Source organism: Cricetulus griseus (assembly GCF_003668045.3).
Source record: "Cricetulus griseus strain 17A/GY chromosome 1 unlocalized genomic scaffold, alternate assembly CriGri-PICRH-1.0 chr1_0, whole genome shotgun sequence".
In the NCBI taxonomy this organism is placed as follows: domain Eukaryota; kingdom Metazoa; phylum Chordata; class Mammalia; order Rodentia; family Cricetidae; genus Cricetulus; species Cricetulus griseus.
The window spans coordinates 173,694,389-173,714,843 of NW_023276806.1; the positions used below are offsets into that span (position 1 = coordinate 173,694,389).

General features: G+C 38.1%; 1 protein-coding gene across 8 annotated transcripts in view; it reads left to right on the top strand.

The window, feature by feature from the left end:
• The window catches only part of Phtf2 (putative homeodomain transcription factor 2), a 114,189-nt gene that overhangs the window by 80,947 nt on the left and 12,787 nt on the right, over positions 1-20,455 (top strand). For 6 of the 8 annotated variants that reach the window (XR_004771609.1, XR_004771610.1, XR_004771611.1 and 3 more), the window contains 6 exons: positions 1,907-2,093; positions 6,858-7,013; positions 9,043-9,261; positions 16,610-16,738; positions 18,378-18,650; positions 18,845-18,976. Coding sequence is in view for 4 of the 8 variants with exons in the window: in XM_027393456.2 (XP_027249257.1) it covers positions 1,907-2,093; positions 6,858-7,013; positions 9,043-9,261; positions 16,610-16,738; positions 18,378-18,650; positions 18,845-18,976 (1,096 nt within the window). In the remaining 4 variants the exon portion in view is untranslated. Of the gene's footprint in view, positions 1-1,906; positions 2,094-6,857; positions 7,014-9,042; positions 9,262-16,609; positions 16,739-18,377; positions 18,651-18,844; positions 18,977-20,455 lie in introns of those variants that run through there. The other 2 variants (XR_004771612.1, XM_027393459.2) reach the window with 2 other exon arrangements.

The window sequence follows — 20,455 nt, forward strand, 5'->3', positions numbered from 1 at the left end:
CATCACTTTGATTTTCTCTCCATTTAGTTTGATGTTGGCTGTTGGGTACTGTATATTGCCTTTATTATATTTAGGTATGTTCCTTGCATCCCTATTCTTTCCAAGACCTTTATAATGAACAGTTGTTGAGTTTTGTCGAAGGCTTTTTTTAGTGTCTAGTGAGATGAGGTTTGATCTACTTTTAGGCTTCTCTCTAGGGCTGGTAGTGTTGCTTAGTGGTAAAGCTCTTGGAATGTGGGTAGGGAGCTGGCTTAGAGATCTAGCACTGCAGGGCTGAGTGTGTATGTTTATAACACTAAAGTGAGTGTTAAAGATTTAATCATTGATTTTATTTATGGAATTAAATATACTGCATAATGTAACTTAGTTCCACCAGAAAATTTCAGTGCAAGTATTAAAATTTGGCCTTTGCTGAATATAGTTGTAGTTGTAGTAAAGCAGGTATTCAGCTGTCTTCTACAGACAAGAATAAAAGAGTTTGCTTGTCTGTGTATCCTAGATTGTTAAGACTGTTGGTGGCATAGTTAGCTAACTCATGAGATTTTACACTAGGATGGTCTTTGGAGAAAGTTCTTTAAAAGTTGTACCAACTTGTGGGCTAATGTTTTCAATATGAAAAATTTAATAGTTTTATGATTTATTTGTAGTATAATCACTCATTTCCCAAAGGAAGTAAGGATGTTAAACTAGTGTATTTTTAAGGTTCTTTTCCCACCAAGTAGCTTTGACACAGGACTTCGTCATCTTAAGTACCAAACATAGTGCATTGTAGAAAATTCTACAGTTGTCTCACCATCCAGAAATTAAAGACGTTGGACTATGAACCTTGGCCATAACGGTGACAGTATGCATTTTTATGCATAGATTTTTTTTCTATTTAAAAATCAAGCTCATCAAATAGCTGATTGTATTTCTTAATAAAAGATATTTATTAAGTACTAGTCTGACTAGGCATTGTCAGGCTGATGGCCTCATAGAGGTGAATTAGACACAATCCACCCCAACAGTGCTGTCAGTATAAAGAGTGTCCTAGGATGGAGGGGGATGCTACCAGTGCCTTTGTGAAGGGTGACCTCGTCTGTATTTCAGGTATACCTTCAAAGTGAGTTTTAACAAGTAATTTCATACAATTAGTTCTTGGGAAATGTATAAGGTCAGTTGTTCACATTGTTCCAAGGGGGTAATTTAAGTAAAATTCCTTTTAAATTGTATTTTTGATAGACTTAATCTACATGGAGCATAATTTATTTTTTGTGGGACTAACATTTCTACTAAAGGTTTCTATTGGTAGCTATTTTCACCTATTGTAATCTTTTAAGACTCATAAAACATTTGCTTGTTAAAAAGTATTGTAGTTTATAAGTTAGTGTGTGAAAGAGGTTACTTCTTTGTTTTATGTTCTCCTTTTTTACTTCTGCCAGATTTTTAACCTTATTGATTAAGTTAGGTCTGTGTTTGTGTTGTGCATTAAAAGGAACTTAACAAAGAACTATAGGTAAAATATTTGGGATAATATTAAGTCACTAGTTATAACTTACCTGATGAATTTACAAAGATAATCTTTTAAAAATAAAAGTTAAAACACATTAACACTAACAAATTGGGCAAAATTTTCATTCTATACATTGTCCAAATAACAGGCTAAGAATTATTTGGTAAATTAGGAGTTTTCTTTGTGAATTGCTGTTTGTAAGACCGCAGATCCTACCATCAACTGAATGAGGATTTTAAGTTGAATGGTTATTTTATTTGCTACTATTTATCATTTACTATTAAAAAATATGGGTAACCATTAAAATTCTGAAAAATACTGCTTTATGTAATTAGTACCAGATTTTAATTTCTAGCAAGCCATCCAGAACAAGCTGCTAAGCACACATAATATTTCTATATGTTTTGTTTATAGGTCAAAGAAAGCAAAGAATTCAATTGATAAGTCAACTGAGACCGACAATGGCTATGTGTCCCTCGATGGGAAAAAGACTGTAAAAAGCGGTGAAGATGGACCCCAAGACCTTGAGCCTCAGTGTGAAACCATTCGACCAGAAGACATAGCCTGGGCCACTCCAATGCCAAGGAATGTCCCTGCCAAAGTCAGTGTCACTTTTACAGTTTGTTTGATTTCATATCCACTAAGATGAAGTGATTCCAGTAGAACAATCACTCTCAAGTCAAATGTTTTCTCTGCAATTAATTCTGTGAACTTTATAAATAGTAGTGATGACATTAAAAATCAAGTAGATGTGGTTAAACGTGATTGGAAGTAGAACCTGGTGTGTTCTGAATTGTTTGGCTTGATTTTTCTGGAATGTTGAAGCAACTTGGAATTTATGGTCAGTGTTTGTTAACCTTACCTTCTCTTCCTTATTTTCACGTGTGTGAAAGGACATATACTAAGCTGAAGCCCTCAGTTGTTCTAAAAGCTGAACTAGGCACAAAGAAAGATACCTGTAAGAAAATTCCTTATTTTCTCTACACTAATGACTTTTGGTTTTATGCATCTGTATAGTTTATATATAATCTCAAGACATTTCTTTACTATAACATTTTTTGGTTGATTCAGTAGTCTTTTTTTTTATAGAGTATATTGTACATATAATTAACTTATATCTATCGGAAGAAAGTAGTTAGCCCATTAACTACAGATGTTTATCATGTTGGGAACATTGAAAAATTCTTGTCACTTTCTATTTTGACATGTACAATAGTTTGTCAGCCATAATTTCAGAAACTAAGTTATTCCCCCTATCCATTTGTACCTCTGTGTTCCTATACCATGGTCTGTTCATCCCCCTGGTGGTGGTAACTACTATTTTAGTAGATTCCCTCTCCCCCCTCCGTCTGTCTGTGTAATGATATACAGTATGAGTCTTTCTGTGTCTGACTTATTTCCAGTTGTTTCTTTTTCTTCTCTGTTGTATTTATGGACTGAACAATGATCCACTTGTCTATCAGTAATTAGTTGAGGCTACAGTGGTTCTAGTGTATGCTACTAGAACTTAGGCTTTTGTGAAAAGCCTCTGTTCTTTTCATTCGAGATTATTCCTCAGGATCTTTCAGGGTTCTGCATGGAGTTCAGGCATTGTAGTTTTTTGAAGCATGTTACTGGAATGAGACAAGGGTCCCCACTCCACTGTTATTCACTATAGTGCTTCACATCTTAGCTCCAGTAATAAGACAAGAGAAAGCTGTAAAAAAGGGATAGAATTGGAAAGGAAAAGTTAAATTTATCCCTATTTGCAGATGGCATGAGTCCATATTTAAAAGACACCATGGACTCCAATCAAAAAACCTTTAGATCTGGTAAACAATTAACATACAGAACTCAGTAGCTTTTATATACAGTACCAACAAACTTGCTGAGAAAGAATATCCCATCGAAGATAGTTTCTACAGTGAAAACTTAAGAAACCATAAAAAGAAACTGAAGAAGACACTTTGCAGTGGAAAGACCTTCTATGCTCCTGAATTGACAACAATAAATACTGTGAAAATGGCTAGACTACCAAAATAATCTATATTTAATGCAGTCCTCATTAAAATTCTGGGAAATTCTTCATAGAACTGGGTGGAGGGGATCCTAAAATTTGTAGGGAAATGCAAAAGACTATGGATAGCTAAAGCAATCCTAAGCAAAAGAATACTGCCAGAGGCATCATGTTACCTACCTGGCCTCATAATGTAACATACAGCCATAGTGAAAAAGCAGCATGCTGCTTCCACAAAATGACATGTAGACCAAGGGAACCTAATAGAAGACTAGAAATAAAGACATGTAGACCAAGGGAATTATAATAGAAGACCTAGAAATAAGACATGTAGACGAAGAGAACATAATAGAAAACCTAGAAATAAGCCCACACAGCTGTAGATACCTCGTTAAAATTTTTAAAAATTTCAATTTTACTATATGTGTACAATTTATATTTTACTTTATGTGTATAATTTGCCTGTATGTATTTATGTATGTATACATGCATGTATACATACACATATAGATGCATATGTACATGCATACGTACATGCATATATGTATATGTACATGCATATGTACATGCATATGCATGTACGTATACATGTATGTATACATGTATGTATGTGCACCATTTGTGTGCCTCATGCCCTCAGAGGTCAGGAGAAGGCGTCAGACTCTCTGGAATTAACTAGAGTTACAGATGTTGTGAGCTACCATGAGGGTGCTGGAAGATGAACCTGGCTCTTCTGCAAGAGCAGCAAGTGCTCTTAACTGTAGAGCCATCTCACCCACCCTGGAGGCCTCATTTCTGACAAAGCTGTCAGAAACAGCATTGGAAAACAGCCCTTTCAGCAAATACTTTTGGCAAAACTGGATATCCACCCTCAGAAGAATGAAATTTGATTTGTATCTTTCACCCTGCTCAGAAGTCAGTCCAGCTGGACAGTGGTGGTGAGCCAGGTAGATTTCCACATTTGAGGCCAGCCTGGTCTCCAAAGCAAGTTCCAGGACAGTAGGCTTCATCAATAAACCCTGTCTCAGAACCCCCACCCCCACCCAAAAACAAGTCAGTTCAAAATGCATCTAAGAATTTAAAGCATGCAGAACTGAAACTATCAGGGGAAAATACTTGAGGATATAGGTATAGGCAAGAACGTCTGGGGAAAATACTTGAGGATATAGGTATAGGCAAGAACGTCTGGATTCCAACAGCGCATGTAATTAAAAAGCTCATGCACAGCAGAAGCAGAGAACAGAGAAGTTCTCGAGTAGGAAAAATCTTGGCCAGCTAGACTTCAGATGATAGGTTACTATCTGGAGTGTATAGAGAATTGTAAAAATATGCCCCACTCCATAGAAACAAAACCAAAGTACCAGTCAGTCTGTGGGCCAAGGAAATGAATAGAAAGTCCTCAAAAGAAGATATAGAAATAGCAATAAATATACTAAAATTATATACCATCCACAGCTGCTATGGGCACTTTAAAAACAACCAAATATTAGGCAGAGCTCCAGGAACCCTGAAGTGAGGGAGGATGGTCTGTAGGAGCCAGAGGAAAACCCACAGAAACAACTAACCTGGCTCATAAGAGCTCACAGAGACTGAACTGACAACCAGGGACCCTACATGGGACAGACCTAGGCCCTCTGCACACATGTGACAGTTGTGTTGTGTAGCTTGGTCTTCTCATGGGAACAGGGGCTGTCCCTAATGCTTTGGCTGGCTTTCGAGAACCTATTTCTCATATTAAGGTGCCTTGTCAGCTTAAGGGGAGGTGCTTAGTCCTACAGTAACTTGGTGTGCCATGCTTTGTTGATGTCATGGGAGGCCTGCCCCTCTCTGTACAGAAATGGAGGAGGAGGCAGGGAGGCAAGGAATGGGGGGGAGAGGAGGAAGGGAAAACTGTGGTCCAGATGTAAAATTAATTAATTAAAAAAAACATCTTTATTGCCATTCAGCAGTGGGTGTCAAGAAAGGAAATGGCAACAGGTGCTAATGAGGATGTGGGGACAGAGAGCCCTTGCTCCCTTCTGGTGAGAGTATATATAGACTGGGCAACTGCTATGAAAATCAGTGTGGGAGCTTCTCAGACCTAGGTGTGCTACTCCTGAGCACATGCCAAAAGGACTCCATCCTACCTGCTCATCCCTGTTTAATTGCTGTTTATAATCACATGGAAATGGATGTACTCGTGCTGTCTATCAACAGATGAGTGAATAATGAGAATGTGGTGCATATACACTATGGAGTTTTATTCCTCTGTGAAGAAAAATGAATCTGCAGGAAAATGGGTGGAATTGGAAATGTTTTAAATGAGGTAACCCAGGCTCAAAAAGATAAATGCTGCATTTACCCTCATGTGGAGCCTAGCTTCTAATTTGTATGTCTGTAAGCTTATGTAGGAGCGACTCTAGTTAGGAAGTGCTGTATGAGAGGAGAAACAAAAAAGACTTTTAAGGGGGGAGGGGTAAGATACTTAATGTGCTGTGTGAAAGTGGAGAGGAATATTGCTTGTGGAAAGGTATGAGCAGAGAGTAGAGCAGAGAGCTAACTGGAGCAATGGAGAGGGAGGCTATCACCAAAACTAAGGTTTATGAAATCTGGTAAGGAGACCTGTGTACTAAGTTTTTAAAATGTGGTCAAATTAAAAGATGTTGCATTTCGGAATATGAGCATGGGCATCTTTTGTTGATAGAGATGAGAAGATTTTCTGAGTTTTTTTTTTTAAGTGAATGTATTTATGTTTTGTAGTATCAGTTGTGAGTCATTATGAGTGTGTAATTGAGTTTGGCTGTAATTTTTTATTACTAAAGTGTTAGCTGTCTGATAATATGAACATAACATGTGTCATACCACTCACACAATTTCCAGATACATTTTCAGGTACATACTACCATCTCAAGTGTGGCTGTCTCTCACAGTTGGTCATATATAGTGTATCTGGCTGCTCTTTTCTTGCTCCCCTGTAACTTGTATTAACTCAGAGATGGCTGTTATAATTGATGAGCATTTAGCTTGATTAAATATTATAATTTTTTTCCTCAGGTCTTTCAGTTTCTTTCAAATGGCCTTGGTTGTATTTGTGTCTCATTCGTATTTATTATTTCTGTAAGGTATTTCAAATCCTTTTCTGAACAAAATGTAATAGAATAATATTTGATAAATTACTTGAATTGCTTTTAAAAGGAAAGTGTATATTGCAGAGTTTAATTGCTAGCATGACAATTTTTCAGAAAATTAGGTAGACTTAATGGTTTCTTAGTATCTGAAGATATTTTGAAGGTATATATGTATATTTGTATCGTTTTTTATGCATTGCCATCTTAAAGCTCAGCGATCACTGAAAAGTTACTTACAGTTCTTTGTCGACTCCCCACCTAGGATGCCCAAAGAAAGATAACAAATGTCTCTGATGAAGTGTCCAGTGAGGACGACCCTGAGACGGGATACTCATTGCGCTGTCATGGGGACAGAACTTCTGAAAGCAGTCTTCGAAATAGAAAGCCACACCATTATAAAAAGCATTATGCAAATGAGGTATACAGTTTGACCTTACATAAATGCACATATACTGTTTTATTGCTTCAGTAACTGAGTGTTACCATTGAAATATTTCCCACCATTATAAACATGTATTGGTTTTACAATCTTTTTGTTTTTGTTTTTGTTTTTGTTTTTGTTTTTTTTTTTTTTGGAGACAGGGTCTCACTGTAAGTCTATTGACTGTCCTGGAGCTTGTTACTTCGACAAGACTGGCTCCAGTTCAGATCCGCCTGCCTCTGCCTCCCGAGTACTGGGATTAAAGGCGAGCGCGCCACCATACCCAGCTTTGTTTTACAGGCTTGTTGGTTAGTGTAGCATGAGCAATAGCTGTCCATGCACACTCATTTTTGTGTGAAGCTCCATATAGGGGATTGTTTACTGTTGTTTCATTGACTTGTTTACTGCTTTGGGGGGAGGGGTGCCCTTGTTCATCTTCCCACCAATTGAGTTTCTGGAATCTATCTCAGGTTGTCAAGGTATTGTCAGGCTTGCTGCCAAGTACCTGGCCAGCTGGGACTGTCTACTAACGCCTGTGTCAGTGTTTTCACAGTTCACTGTAGTGAAGTAATTTCTTTCATGTTGCTATTGCCAGTTATTAATTTCCCCATACTACAATAGTCAGTAATTTTTCTGATTCCATTTTTTTCTTTTTTAAAAATTTAATTATTTATTGTTTTTCTCAAATCTTCCCTCAACTTTCTGACATCTCTAGAGCTTAACACTATATAGAAAATAATTTCATTCCATTTAATGTTTACTTTCTGTGGACAAGAAATTGTAATCGGATATTTTCTGCCCGCCCATTCCCAAATGTCTGTCTGGCAGCTTAATATTAATTAATTGACTCAGAGGCTTAATATTACTTATAAATGCTCTGCCAGTACTTCAGGCTTATTACCAGCTAGCTCTTAGATTTTTACATTAATCCATATTCCTTGTTTACACTGTGCCGTGTGGTGGTAGCTTTTCTTAGTACAGTGTGCCCATTTTGTTCTTTCTGCGTCTGGCCGGTGTCTCCTGACTCTGCCCTTCTCCTTCCCATCATCCTTAGCGTGGTCGCCCACCTATACTGCCTGCCTGGCTACTGGCCAACCAGCATTTTATTAAACCAGTTTGAGTAACAGTTCTTTACAGTGTTCAAGGGGATTATTCCACAGCAAGAAGTTTCATTGCCTGGCTCCAAAGATCTACCCTGGTGTTACGTATTACCTTGTAGTCTTTTCAAATTATACAAATTTTTTTTTCTGGATGATTTTAAGGTAAACTTATGAAAAAAAAAAAAATCAAGTGTTATGCTTGGGCAGAACACGTAGTTCCAGGCTGCTAGGAGAGTTCCTTTTACACAGTCCTCTCAGTGTCTGCTTGGGCTTTGGTTGTCTTTTTCCACTCAAGGCCTGCATTAGACAGGTACGGAGGCTAGTACACTATCTCATTGCCTTGTCATCCACAGCCTGCTTTTAAAGCAAACAACCAAGCCTAGGAAATGAGAGTCTTTCTTTGTGTATGAGAAGCTCCTTGGTGCTGGAAGGAAGGTAGAGAACTGTTTGATGCCTCTCCTACATGATCAGTTATGACGTCAGCGTGATTCTTGTTCCTGTAATCTTTACTATTGGAATTCTTGAGGAGCAGAAAGGTTTTTTTCCTTAGGTTTTAAAATAAATATTGCTTTAAAACATTTCAAATTAAACTGAAATCTTAGATTCATTTATAAAGACTTTAAAATAAATGATGTTTAAACAGTTGTGTTCAGCTCCTCCAAATTTGACCTTAGAAACCACCAACTTTAAAGGGCATGAGAGAGCAAACCTTTAAAACAGGTTCTCAGCCTGTGGATGGTGACCCCCTGGTGTCTCACATCAGCCATCCTGTACTCTGCAGCTACAGTGCTTTGCTGCCTTTTCCACCGCCCTGTGACAGTGTGTCTGTTGTTTTAGGACAAGTAGAAATGTATGGTTCTGATAAAATCCTTTGAGTTGGGAAGGGTACCAAATTGTATTAATGTCAAAGAATATCTTGATTTCAGGATGCCCCTAAATCGGGTACTAGTTGCAGCTCTCGATGTTCAAGTTCCAGACAGGATTCTGAGAGCACAAGGCCAGAATCCGAGACGGAAGATGTCTTATGGGAAGACTTGTTACATTGTGCAGAATGCCATTCATCCTGTACCAGTGAGACAGACGTGGGAAATCCTCAGGTTAACCCATGTGTGAAAAAAGAATATAGAGACGACCCCTTTCACCAGGTTAGTTTACAGTGTTGGATCACATGGGGCTATCAGACAAGCTCCTTTGATGAATGTCTATACAAATCTTACAGAGGTGACAGGAGGGTTACATTCCATTAAATTGACCCTCATAAGGCAGTGTTTTTTTGTGTGGCCTGTGGTCTGGCTTCATTAGAATACAGTGTCTTGGTGTTCATGTTATACTTGGGTGTCTCATCTTTCACACGTATGTTCCTGAAATAATAGATGGAGTTTCGTGGGTCAGTCTATTTTAGATGCACTAGTTGTGCCATGCTATTTAGATTCGTGTACACCTTGGCCCAAATTCTGCCTTTAATATAATGACTCAAAATCTGTCTCTTGTGAGTATCAAATTTGTATTACTAAGCACCCATAGTCACATTATCCAATAGAAATATACTCATGTAAGTTTACATTTTCTACTAGCCTCAATAAAAACAGTTTAAAAAAGTAAAATTCCAATATGCATTATTTTGCCAAATATATTCAACATATTATTCCTTACTATATAAGTATTGTGAAAATAGAAATGGTATAGATGACATTTTTATATTAAGCCTAAAACTTTATTCTGACCCCTTAGTGTACATCTCATTTTGGATTAATCCCACTTAAGATGCTGAAAAGTGCTATTGTGTCAAATCCTTTTAATTCCCGTCAGTGCCCTATCTTCCTTTATAACCCTTCTCTTGCTGGACTCAGAATCTTGGTAAATGGCATCTCCAACTGTCACTCCCCAGTCCAGAAACCTGATGGCCATTTAAAAGTCCTTACCCTGGGCAGTGCAGTGCAGTGGTTACCCCACACTAGCATGGGGACCTGAGTTTGAACCTCAGAACCTTTAAAAAGGTCTTTAAAAAGGCAGAAAGGGCAGGGTGTGGTGGTGCACTGGGGATGCAGTGACAAGTGACTCCCGCCAGCCTAGCCTGCTGGGCAAGCTCACAGCAAGCAAGAGACCCGTTATCTCAAAATAAGATCGATGGCACCTGAGGAGTAACACCCAAGGTTGATGTCTGACCTCTACAGGTAGGTGTGTGTGTGTGTGTGTGTGTGTGTGTGTGTGTGTGTGTGTGTGTGTGTGTGTGTGTTTGTACTCGAGTGCACGTGTGCTCACTCCTATGTACAGCTCCCCCGTACATTAAGACAGATCCTCAACCTTTTATATACTTTTTTCTCTTAGCCAACTTCTTATCAAATGTTGTCAACAAGAACAAGTAAATTCATAAAAACTAGAGACAGAAGACAATTTTGTTAGTCTGATTAAGAGTGGTACCAAAGAACCTTCAGCTGTGACATAGTTCTACAGTCTGGATGGCTTACCCAATACTCTTTGTACAGTTCTGGTAACTGGTGGACCCAGATTAGGGTGTCAGCATGGTCACTTTCTTGGTAAAATCTCCCCTTTCTGTATCCTTGCACTGTAGATAGCAAGCTCTGAGCCCGATTTTAGGATATATTTTTCTTAAAAGCAGGTACCATGTAAAAGTGTCCGTTATCCTGCTTTTACTTTTATTGTGACAGCCTTTTTGTTCATTTGTCTGCCAGGTTTTGGTTGGATCTGCACTGGTTAAAGAATGAAATGTTAAAAATAGCAAAAAATGTTGGGCATCTTGGTGTACTTTTGTTTTGTTTTGTTTTGTTTTTTGCTTTTTAAAAGTTTTCTAAATAAACCTCAACTTTATTCAGCTGACATGTCCTGAAAACAAGGGGTGTAAGTATAATTTGCCAATTAAAGAGATTTAAATTCAACAGTACAAGTTGGCTTTCGAGAAAGCTTGGAGTAAAACCTGTAAAACCTAGACTATGTACTTGGTCCCTGGGTTTTGCTCTCCTTAAAGTGGCCATACATGGAGTATATATCTATTTAATACAGGCGCCCTACCTGCTTCTTATCACACCACTTAAACTGCAGCACCAAGGTGCACACATCACCTGCTGGGCTGGAGCTTCTGGCAAGCTCCACTAAGAACTCAGCCTCGCCTCCACTAGAGGGCATCCCATTCAGGCTCTTGCCCTTCCCACCGCTGAAACCTGAGGACATTTGTACCCTTGGCCCACGTTTTTAAACCCAGCCCTTGGGAGGCAGATGGGTATCCAATTTCCAGACCAACCAGGCCTTTAACACATAACAGAAGCCAGGGCTGTTAGACAGACACATTCTGTCTTGAAAAACCAAAACAAACAAAACAGTTTTAAATAACAATAGATGGATTTTCCTTACAGATTAAATGTTTAAATTGAGAGTAGGATAGAAAAATCTGGAAGTAGATTTGTGCTCTTATGGATCCCTAATGTATGGCATAGATAGAATTAATACTCAAAGAGGAAAAGATAACCCCATAAAATCATTGACACATTGAAATTTATTGCACATAGTTGCTAAGTGTAAAGGGGAAAAGTCTAAAACATTTAGAAGGAAGATAAAATAGTCATCTTCATTATTTCAGTTCGCCAGAGTTTTCACAAACAAGATGTCCAAAGCATATGCAAAAACAAAATGGGGTACTTTGAATATCTTAATTTATGAAACTTTGACTTGCAAATTAAGCCATAATTACTATTAAAAGATAGTCCTCAGAAGATGTTTGTAACATCTTAGCTGTCAAAGTATTGCTGTGCAGAGAGAAAGAACTACTATAGAGGACTAGTTCAAAAAACAAATGGTGCAGGCTGTGGTGGTGCATGCCTTAACACTAGCACTTTCTCCAGTGGCTTAGGCAAGTGCCTCGCTGGGTTGGATACCAGCCTGGTCTACAAAGACAATTGCAGGCCAGCCAGTTACCTGGAGAGATACTGTCTCAAAAAAGGGAGACAGAGAGAGAAGGGGAAGGAGGAGAGAGGGGAAAGAGAAGGAAGAGGAGAGGACTCAGTAGAAAAATCAAAGGATCTAAAGAGGTATCTGATGAGTAGTATGTTAATATGGCTAGTTTGGTTAGCTGTCAGGCAAGTGAAATTTAGAGTAATCACTATTTCATACTGATCAGATTTCAAAAAGTTTAAGAGGCCAAGCAGCACTCAGAGGCTGAGGTAGATGGATCTGTGTGAGTTCCAGGCTAGCCTGGTCTATAGAGTGAGCTTCAGAACAGCCTGGGCTACACAGAGAAACCCTGGCATGAGGGGGAGTAGCTGTGATGATTCTTCATTGTCAACCTAGCTGGATTCAGAATCCCCTAGAAGACACACCTTGGGTGTGTTGGGGTGGACATTGATCTGAGGAGGGAAGAGCCATCCTAAACATAGGTGGTGCCATCTTCTGACCTAAGATCCCACACTGAAAGCAAAGCAAAGACAAAGCCATCTTAGAATTGGCATTTTCTTCTTTTCTGCTTCCTCATTGGTGTTGCAGGCAGCATACTCCTAGAGTTCGTCTTTCCTGCCATAATGGACTGCACTGCAACCAAACTCTGAGCCAGAACGAGCCCTTGCTCCCCTGAGGTGCTTTTTCCAGGGTATTTTGTTGCAGTGATGGGCAGCACAACAAACAGTAGTAAAGCTCGTAGACCAGACCTTGTTATAAAGCAGCTTATAGCAATGAAATTAAACCTAACCACATGTCAACATGAGCAAGCTTGCTGAATATAAATTTTCAATTATAAATTGAAGTATAAATTTGGATTTTTTTGTAGTGAAAGCAATTTGAAGAACTATGTAGTACTATTTATATAAAACTTTAAAGCATTCAAAACAGAGTATTCGTGAATTAAAGCATTCACTTGGGATATAAAAACATGCAAGGGAATAATAAGCATGAACTTTAGACTTTTGGGACTTGGTGATTAACTAGAGAACTATACAGAATAGTTTCTGAGTTTACCTGGAATGTTTCACCTCAGCAAATTGAGAAGAAAGGTAAATTAGGTAAAGTCAACTCCCTGGGTAGCTGAATGAAACTGTTTCACTTTAAGAACATACCCATTGGTTTTGGCTTCAAGCCTGTTGCAAAATGACAGGGGAAAGAAAGCCACTTTCCCTGAGCTGCCTGGAGTCTGAGTGGTAAGAAGCACAGCATAGAAAGTGCAGGGGGTGGAGTAGCTGAGATAAGAAATTAATAGGGGAAAGGGTGCTTTTTAAGATATAAGATACTGAGCACATTTATGGGCACGGGGAAGTTAATAGGGAGAGAGCAAAAGAGTTATAAAAGGTTATTCCCAGTTGTTGGCAGGGATAAACACAAGCTCCGGGGTAGCAGAAAGGGGGGTATGTGTGCATAGAATGGGCAAGGCAATGAAAATCCTGGTGGCTTCTGTTTTCTGAGACCCAGGAGACTTGGGGCTACTAAGGAGGAAAAAGAACGAAGAAGGGATGCCTGAAATAATGTTCCTGTAGAAATCCTGATGGCAGCTTGGCCAGGAAAGGATAATTACGTTTAAGAGGACACATGCTTCAAAGTTGAAGGATTCAGAGACCTACCTGGTCAGGTTGGAGGTTGCTAATGCTGACTCATTTCAGAGATGAAGCAACGATAGTGTGGCCATGGGAATAGCTAAGGGTCCCTGGATCTGAATACCCCAGAGACTACATGATGATTGGTAAGGAGAGAGAGAAATGCCTGTGAACTGTTTTCCCTGTGATTCCATAAACAGTGCAGACACATGGGCTGTGTGATTTCTCTCATGATGTTGTATCACTTACTTCTTGGTACAGAGTATATCTTTAGTAAACTAGCTGGGTGAATACCTGAATGAAAACACATTAAAAAAATAGCATGTAGGACTTTTCAAAGTTACTTATGAAATTTTTTAATAATTTGGTCCTGTTTGATTCATCCTTTTGTTTTTTTGTGAGATTAAAAAAAAATAAAAACCTCTACTCTGAATATCTAAGTGATATCTATCTTATACTAATTTATATTGGTTTGGGATTAAGGCTCTTTTTTTTCTACACAATTTTACATTTCAGGCTTCCAGAAGACTCATAATTTTCAGCCTTAATAGTTGTCAAGCAATAGAAATTAGCTTCCTTTATGAAAAAATTACCAGATTGTTTGGTTGTCTGGCTGTGGGTCTGTGTTTGGTTTGCAAGACCATTTTCTGTGTACCATCAAAATGGAAAATCTCCTTGGGACGAAACAGCATTTGGATGGCATGTTCTTGTCAGAATATCACCAATACTAAGTTTTGTTATATTTGTAAATAGTAACAAACCTTTTCTAGAAGAAAAATTTTCTCTGCTAATTATGGCTGGGTGTATAGTGAAATATTCAAGTGATATTATTTCCAGTAGGTATAACTAGATTTTAATGGCCATGTTCCCTTACTTGAAACACAAGCAAAGCAGTTGTCTTAGTGAATTTATTTGAAATAAAACATAACATCATTGCAATTTAAGGTTTTCATTTTGAATGAAGATAAAAGCAAAGCACTGGAGATCTGGAATGAAATAATAATGAAAAAGAATTTCAAACTTCAACTTGAAAACCTAAGGTCTTCATCTGTCCAACCTACACAGGCTACTAGTGACCCATGATAGCTGCGAATGCTACTCAGTGCAACTTTTGAGGCCATGCCATGCTGCAATGCCGGACGATGAAGCTAGAAACTGTATTACTTGCTCTTTCGTTTCTACTGAGCCCTTTAGGATAGGATCTCATATGACAATGCTCTCTATATGCTGTTTATGTTTAAATAAGACTGTTTTTCAGACAAAAAAACACATCTACATCGAGAGGTGCAGAGTTCTTTTGATTAACTCTGAATCGACCAGTTCTAATGACCGTCCTCTCTCTTGCCTTTTAGCTGTAAGAAAGTGAAGTCAAATGTTTGCAAAAGTAACTGCAAAGAAATGCTTTGATAACAGCAAAGAAATTGGTTTCTTCTGTCTCCAGACTGACCTCCATTGCACTAATACATAGTCTTAGTGTCATTGAGCAGCCCTGTAATTTCTGTTACACGTGAGACTTAAGAAGAAACCTGTTATTACTTGGCTAACCTGTTGCCTTTCAGACTTCCCATCCTGTGCTGGTTGGTTGTCAGTCTGACAGGATCTGGGGTCACCTCTGGACACCTCTGTGTTCAAATTGTCACTCCACTTTCTACATATTTTATGTCCCAAAGCCCGCCCCTGCCTTCAAGACCCCATGCACTGCATACTAGCCAGCACTCTGCCTGTAAGCAAAATCTCTAGCTCCTTTCTGGAATTTTTTGATTCTAGTGTATTTCAGAATTGTATTTTCAGAGAAGATTTGATGCATATTTTGACAACAAAATTATTTCTATTTTAAACTGGCATATATTGTTTGTCAACAAGTTATGAAACATCACTTTAAGTAAGTTGACAGTTAACAATAATATTTTAATGCTTGTTAGCCCCTCAAGTAGTGAAATGTATAAAGACCATGAAACTATTTAGAAATGATAAAAATTTAACTCTTGTTTTTTATATATTACTGACTTTTTAGACTTCAGTTGAAGTTTATTGGTGCACCTTTATCCCCCTTGTACAAAAAATTGTATTTCTTAAATTTATGGAAATATTTTTGGAATATTACAGTGTCAACAATATATTGATTGTATCCCTCAGGTTACTGTGAATGCCAAACATATCATTTATATGAAATGTGGGAAATATATCAATCCTTGAGAGAAGTGAGTTTGAGATACTATAATGTAAACAGGTTGTTCCTATCCATCTGTGTCTTAGGGTTATTTTTTGTAGTGTTGCATGCTACCCTGAAAGTGGTCATTGCTTTTGTTGCTACCTGAAGCCCAACTGTCCTGTGTTCTAATTTCACTGCTTTAATGTATATCCAAAACAAACCCCAAACTTAAACATTTGACACTTCATACTAAAGTCTTACTGTTTTGTGAAACATTGAGAGATACTGTATTTCAGAGAATACTTGTAATTACTTATGTTTCTCCTTTGAATGTTTGCCTTATCTGAAAAAAAAGGCTTTATTGAGCCTCTCCAGAAATAAATGCTGTTTTCAAATACTGCAAAAGTAACTAGACCACTTGATAAAATAAATGAGGAAGAATCTCTTCTAGGATGAGATTAAATGATGCAGTTTTCCAAAGATCTCAGCTGTCCTATTTTGTACCGAATGATCGTAAGGTGAACTACAGTCAGCATACAGCTTGCCAGTTATGGTTTTTTAGCCTTAGATAGATTGGTTGACAGCTTAAGTACTTTTGCTAACATATTCTGTTGTGTATTTAAATGATAGGATATTTGTTAAAGTTCTGCATTTTTATGGCAATTTTTATGTATCTGTTTAATGTATAAGTAATTTTAAATTGAGGTTTTAATGTAGCTAAATTGTATGTGCATAGATATGGCTATTGTACAGATAAATGTGTTCCATTTATAAAATGTGATAAATGTGTCTCATATTCCTTTTTTGTAGAGTCATTTGCCCTGGCTTCATAGTTCCCACCCAGGATTAGAAAAAATCAGTGCTATAGTATGGGAAGGCAATGATTGTAAGAAAGCAGACATGTCTGTGCTTGAAATCAGTGGAATGATCATGAACAGAGTAAGTTCTTCATTTGTATTTGGCTATCAGTATATAAATTGATTACCCAAATATTAATAACCTGTTCACATCCCTTTTCTTCAATCTGGAAAAGTTATTTTTCTTCCTTTTGGCCCCCCCTTAAACAGTGATTTGAAGGGGAAGTGGGATGTGGTTTGCATGTGTCACAACTTTGTTGTGGAGGACGGAGGGCAGCTTGTGGAGGCTGTTCTTTTCTTCTGTCAGTACATGTGTTCTGAGGGGTCAAACTGACAGCACCCGGCTTAGGGAGCAAGTGGCTTTACTCACAGTGTCATCTCATGGCCCCTGCTCTGGCCTTTAGCACTTCTGATGACTTGGAATAGATGCCACAATGTAAAGTTTTTTCTTCTTCCTTCAATGGGTAAGTGTGTTTGCGTGCGTGCGTGCGTGCGTGTGTGCGTGTATCAGCATCTAAAACTCAAGAAATCTGTCTGTGTGTGCTTACTTAGACATAAAGACTAATGCAGCCGGTGGTCAAACTCTCCAGTGGTTGGAGTTTGGTACAAATACTATGGATTTGGTATTTGTTTCCATTTCCATTGAATTCTTTCTTTAATTGCTGCCATACATTATTTTAATAGGACTTTTGTTGTTTCTTTGTGTAGGGCAAGAATTCAGATAACTGCATCTAGAGATTGGCAGCTTCCACATCACTGTTGTCATTGTGACTAAAACCAGTCACCAGGGAACTTGGGGACTTAAAACTAGAGGTGCTCTAATCTGTGAGCTGTGAGATAACTCAGTCTGACTACTGAGTGTAGGAGATTAAAGGCTCTGTGACAATTCACTTTACCAGTCTAGCATATTAAAGACATATTTTCCTTACCTTTTCTCCTCCTGTTTAATTTCTTTTCTCTCATTTTCTGTCTCATTAAATGCTATTAAGGAGGCATTTATTTACATACTGAATTCAGAAGAAAAATACAAGTCAAAGATTTATTGAATAATTACTTTTTTCTTTTCTTTTCTTTGGCTGGGGGTTGGTTTGAGACAGGGTTTCTCTGTATATCCCCTGCCTGTCCTGGCACTCGCTCTGTAGACCAGACTGGCCTCCAACTCACAGAGATCCACCTGCCTCTGCCTCCCGAGTGCTGGGATTCAAGGCGTGTACCACCACTAGCGACTTATTTTTGTTCAAATTACATTTATTGTTCAGGGGGCTAGAATGTGTGTGTCACAGTGTGCTTGTGCAGGTCAGAGGACACTTTCAGAAGCAGTTCTCTCTTCTGTCCTGGGATCCTAGGGATTGAACTCAGGTGATTAGGCTTGATGACAGATGTCTTTATCTGCTACACCATCTCACTAGCTCCTGATTTTTTTTTTCTTAAACAAATTGGGTTTAATTTACTGTTGATCTCAACTCTCCAATATTTGTAAATATTTCTAACTTTTAAAATAATAAAATGCATAGATTTTTTCAATGTCTAAGGCTGATCTTCCTTTCATATCTACTTATGAATTAGGGATCTTATAATTAATGTATAATTGGCTAATTTCATAATGCAGTAAATAAAAAATTTAAATCCTATTTTAAAAAGTAAAATTCCGTTTGAAATTCATTTTACTTTAAATTTGATTTATGTGTACTTTCTTCTCCCCTCCGCCCCTACTTCCTAAGGTGAACAACCATGTACCAGGTATAGGATATCAGATATTTGGGAATGCCGTCTCCCTGATCCTGGGCTTAACCCCATTTGTTTTCCGACTGTCCCAAGCAACAGACTTGGAGCAACTCACAGCCCATTCTGCATCAGAACTTTATGTGATTGCATTTGGTTCTAACGAAGATGTCATGGTTCTTTCTATGGTCCTGATAAGTTTTGTGGTTCGAGTATCTCTTGTATGGATCTTCTTCTTTTTGCTGTGTGTAGCAGAAAGAACATATAAACAAGTGAGTATGATATGAAGATTAATTTACCCTTTTCATAGCACTCCCAAGTATTCCTTAAGTATTTTAGTATTCCATGAAACACTGGTGTAATTATTTTTATTTTGCTTTTATATTAAGTCATAAAAATTTGTATTTTGTATAACTATAAATTATACAATATTTTGTACAGTAATCTTCATCTTAATGTTTTTTAGCGATTACTCTTTGCAAAACTCTTTGGGCATTTGACATCTGCAAGGAGAGCTCGGAAGTCTGAGGTTCCTCATTTCCGGTTGAAGAAAGTACAGAATATAAAAATGTGGCTATCTCTCCGCTCCTATCTTAAGGTAGAGTGCTATCAATAGATGCACTTTTAACACACTGTCTTTCCCAATAGTTCCAGTGTCTTGTCTGTAGGTATGGGGGGCTTAGTATAGTCAACTATTTCTCACTCAAAGGCTAGATTGAGGGTTTTGTTTCTCCCAAGAGTAGTTTTCACAAACCAGCAGAGGGAGCTCATATACTTAAAAACCAGTCTTGAGGAATCCAGCCAGTGAAACGTTCTCTTTTAGTCTCTCTGCATCACTCTGTCTCTACATGCTGTTCCTTCCTTTATTTTTTAAAGAGTCCTGCTGTCTGTGGAAGGGAAGTGTGGAAACTCTAGAATCCTAGGAGAGGAAAACACCTGAGTTAATTTTAAGGATACCTTTTTCCCTAGGGATTCTGTTTTTGTAGCAAATAGCTGTGGGTTTCATTATCTATGGAGTATTCGGGCATGTTCAAGGGTGCTTATGCAAACAAACAGTGCATGAGAATAATGTTGTTCCAAAAACTAAGAATCCACCAAACTAGATCTTTAAAGCTTTTTATTTTGAAGTAACAATGAAAAAAGTAGAAGAAAATATTATTTACTTTTACATTTTAAAATTTCATTGTTCTGTTTATCACTTTGCCTTGCTAAATTTAACTCAGTGTATATTAGAAATGCTACAAATTGACATTTCCCCCCTTACTATTACGTTTATGTTTTATGGAAGGTGAATGTGATTTTCTTGCTTGGTTTAGTGATAACCCATTTAAAATCTCCCTGTATTCCTAACCCTAAGCAAGTATTATGTTCTTTTATGTTCAGAAAACATTTAATGTTAACTCTGTTCCATTCATTCTTAGTTAGATCTAGAATTATCCTTGCAACTTCGCTCTTGGTTTCTGGCATTCAGTCTGTCACTGGTCCCCATCCTCTCTGCTCCCAGCACACATCTTAAATCTGTTCACCTCCCTTTATTTACATGCCTACCACCCTAACTGAAGCCATTAGTCATCCACATTGACCTATGAAAGCCATTTTGCAATTGGTTCATCAGCTTTAACATTCCCTCTCTCTTATTGTCTTCAGCCTGCCATGAGAGATCTTTTAAAAACAGATTTGATCATACAGTTCTTTACACCTTTCTGGAAGGTCTCTCTTACCTTAATATGCTTTGGCTGCTGTTGGTGATGTAGGCCTTGCTCCCCTGTCTCTTTTGGCTTACTGGAAACCATTTTTCTCTCAGCCTTCTCATTACTTCTGTAACTGCACTGTGACTCTCCCTGCTTTGTGGGTTTGTTTGTTTGTTTGTTTCCCTAGGACGGTGCAATATGCTGTCTTGTCCTTGTTCTGTAGATGATATAAATGCCAGTTTCTTTGGAACTAATCCACAAATCTGAATTAATATCCCTGCCATTGGCCTCAGAGCACCCATTGTATACCTGTTCTTCACAGCTCAGTGTTTCTGTCTGCTGCAGGTCCTGTGAAGGAGGAGGTTTGGTGAGCTGTGTTCTGCTGT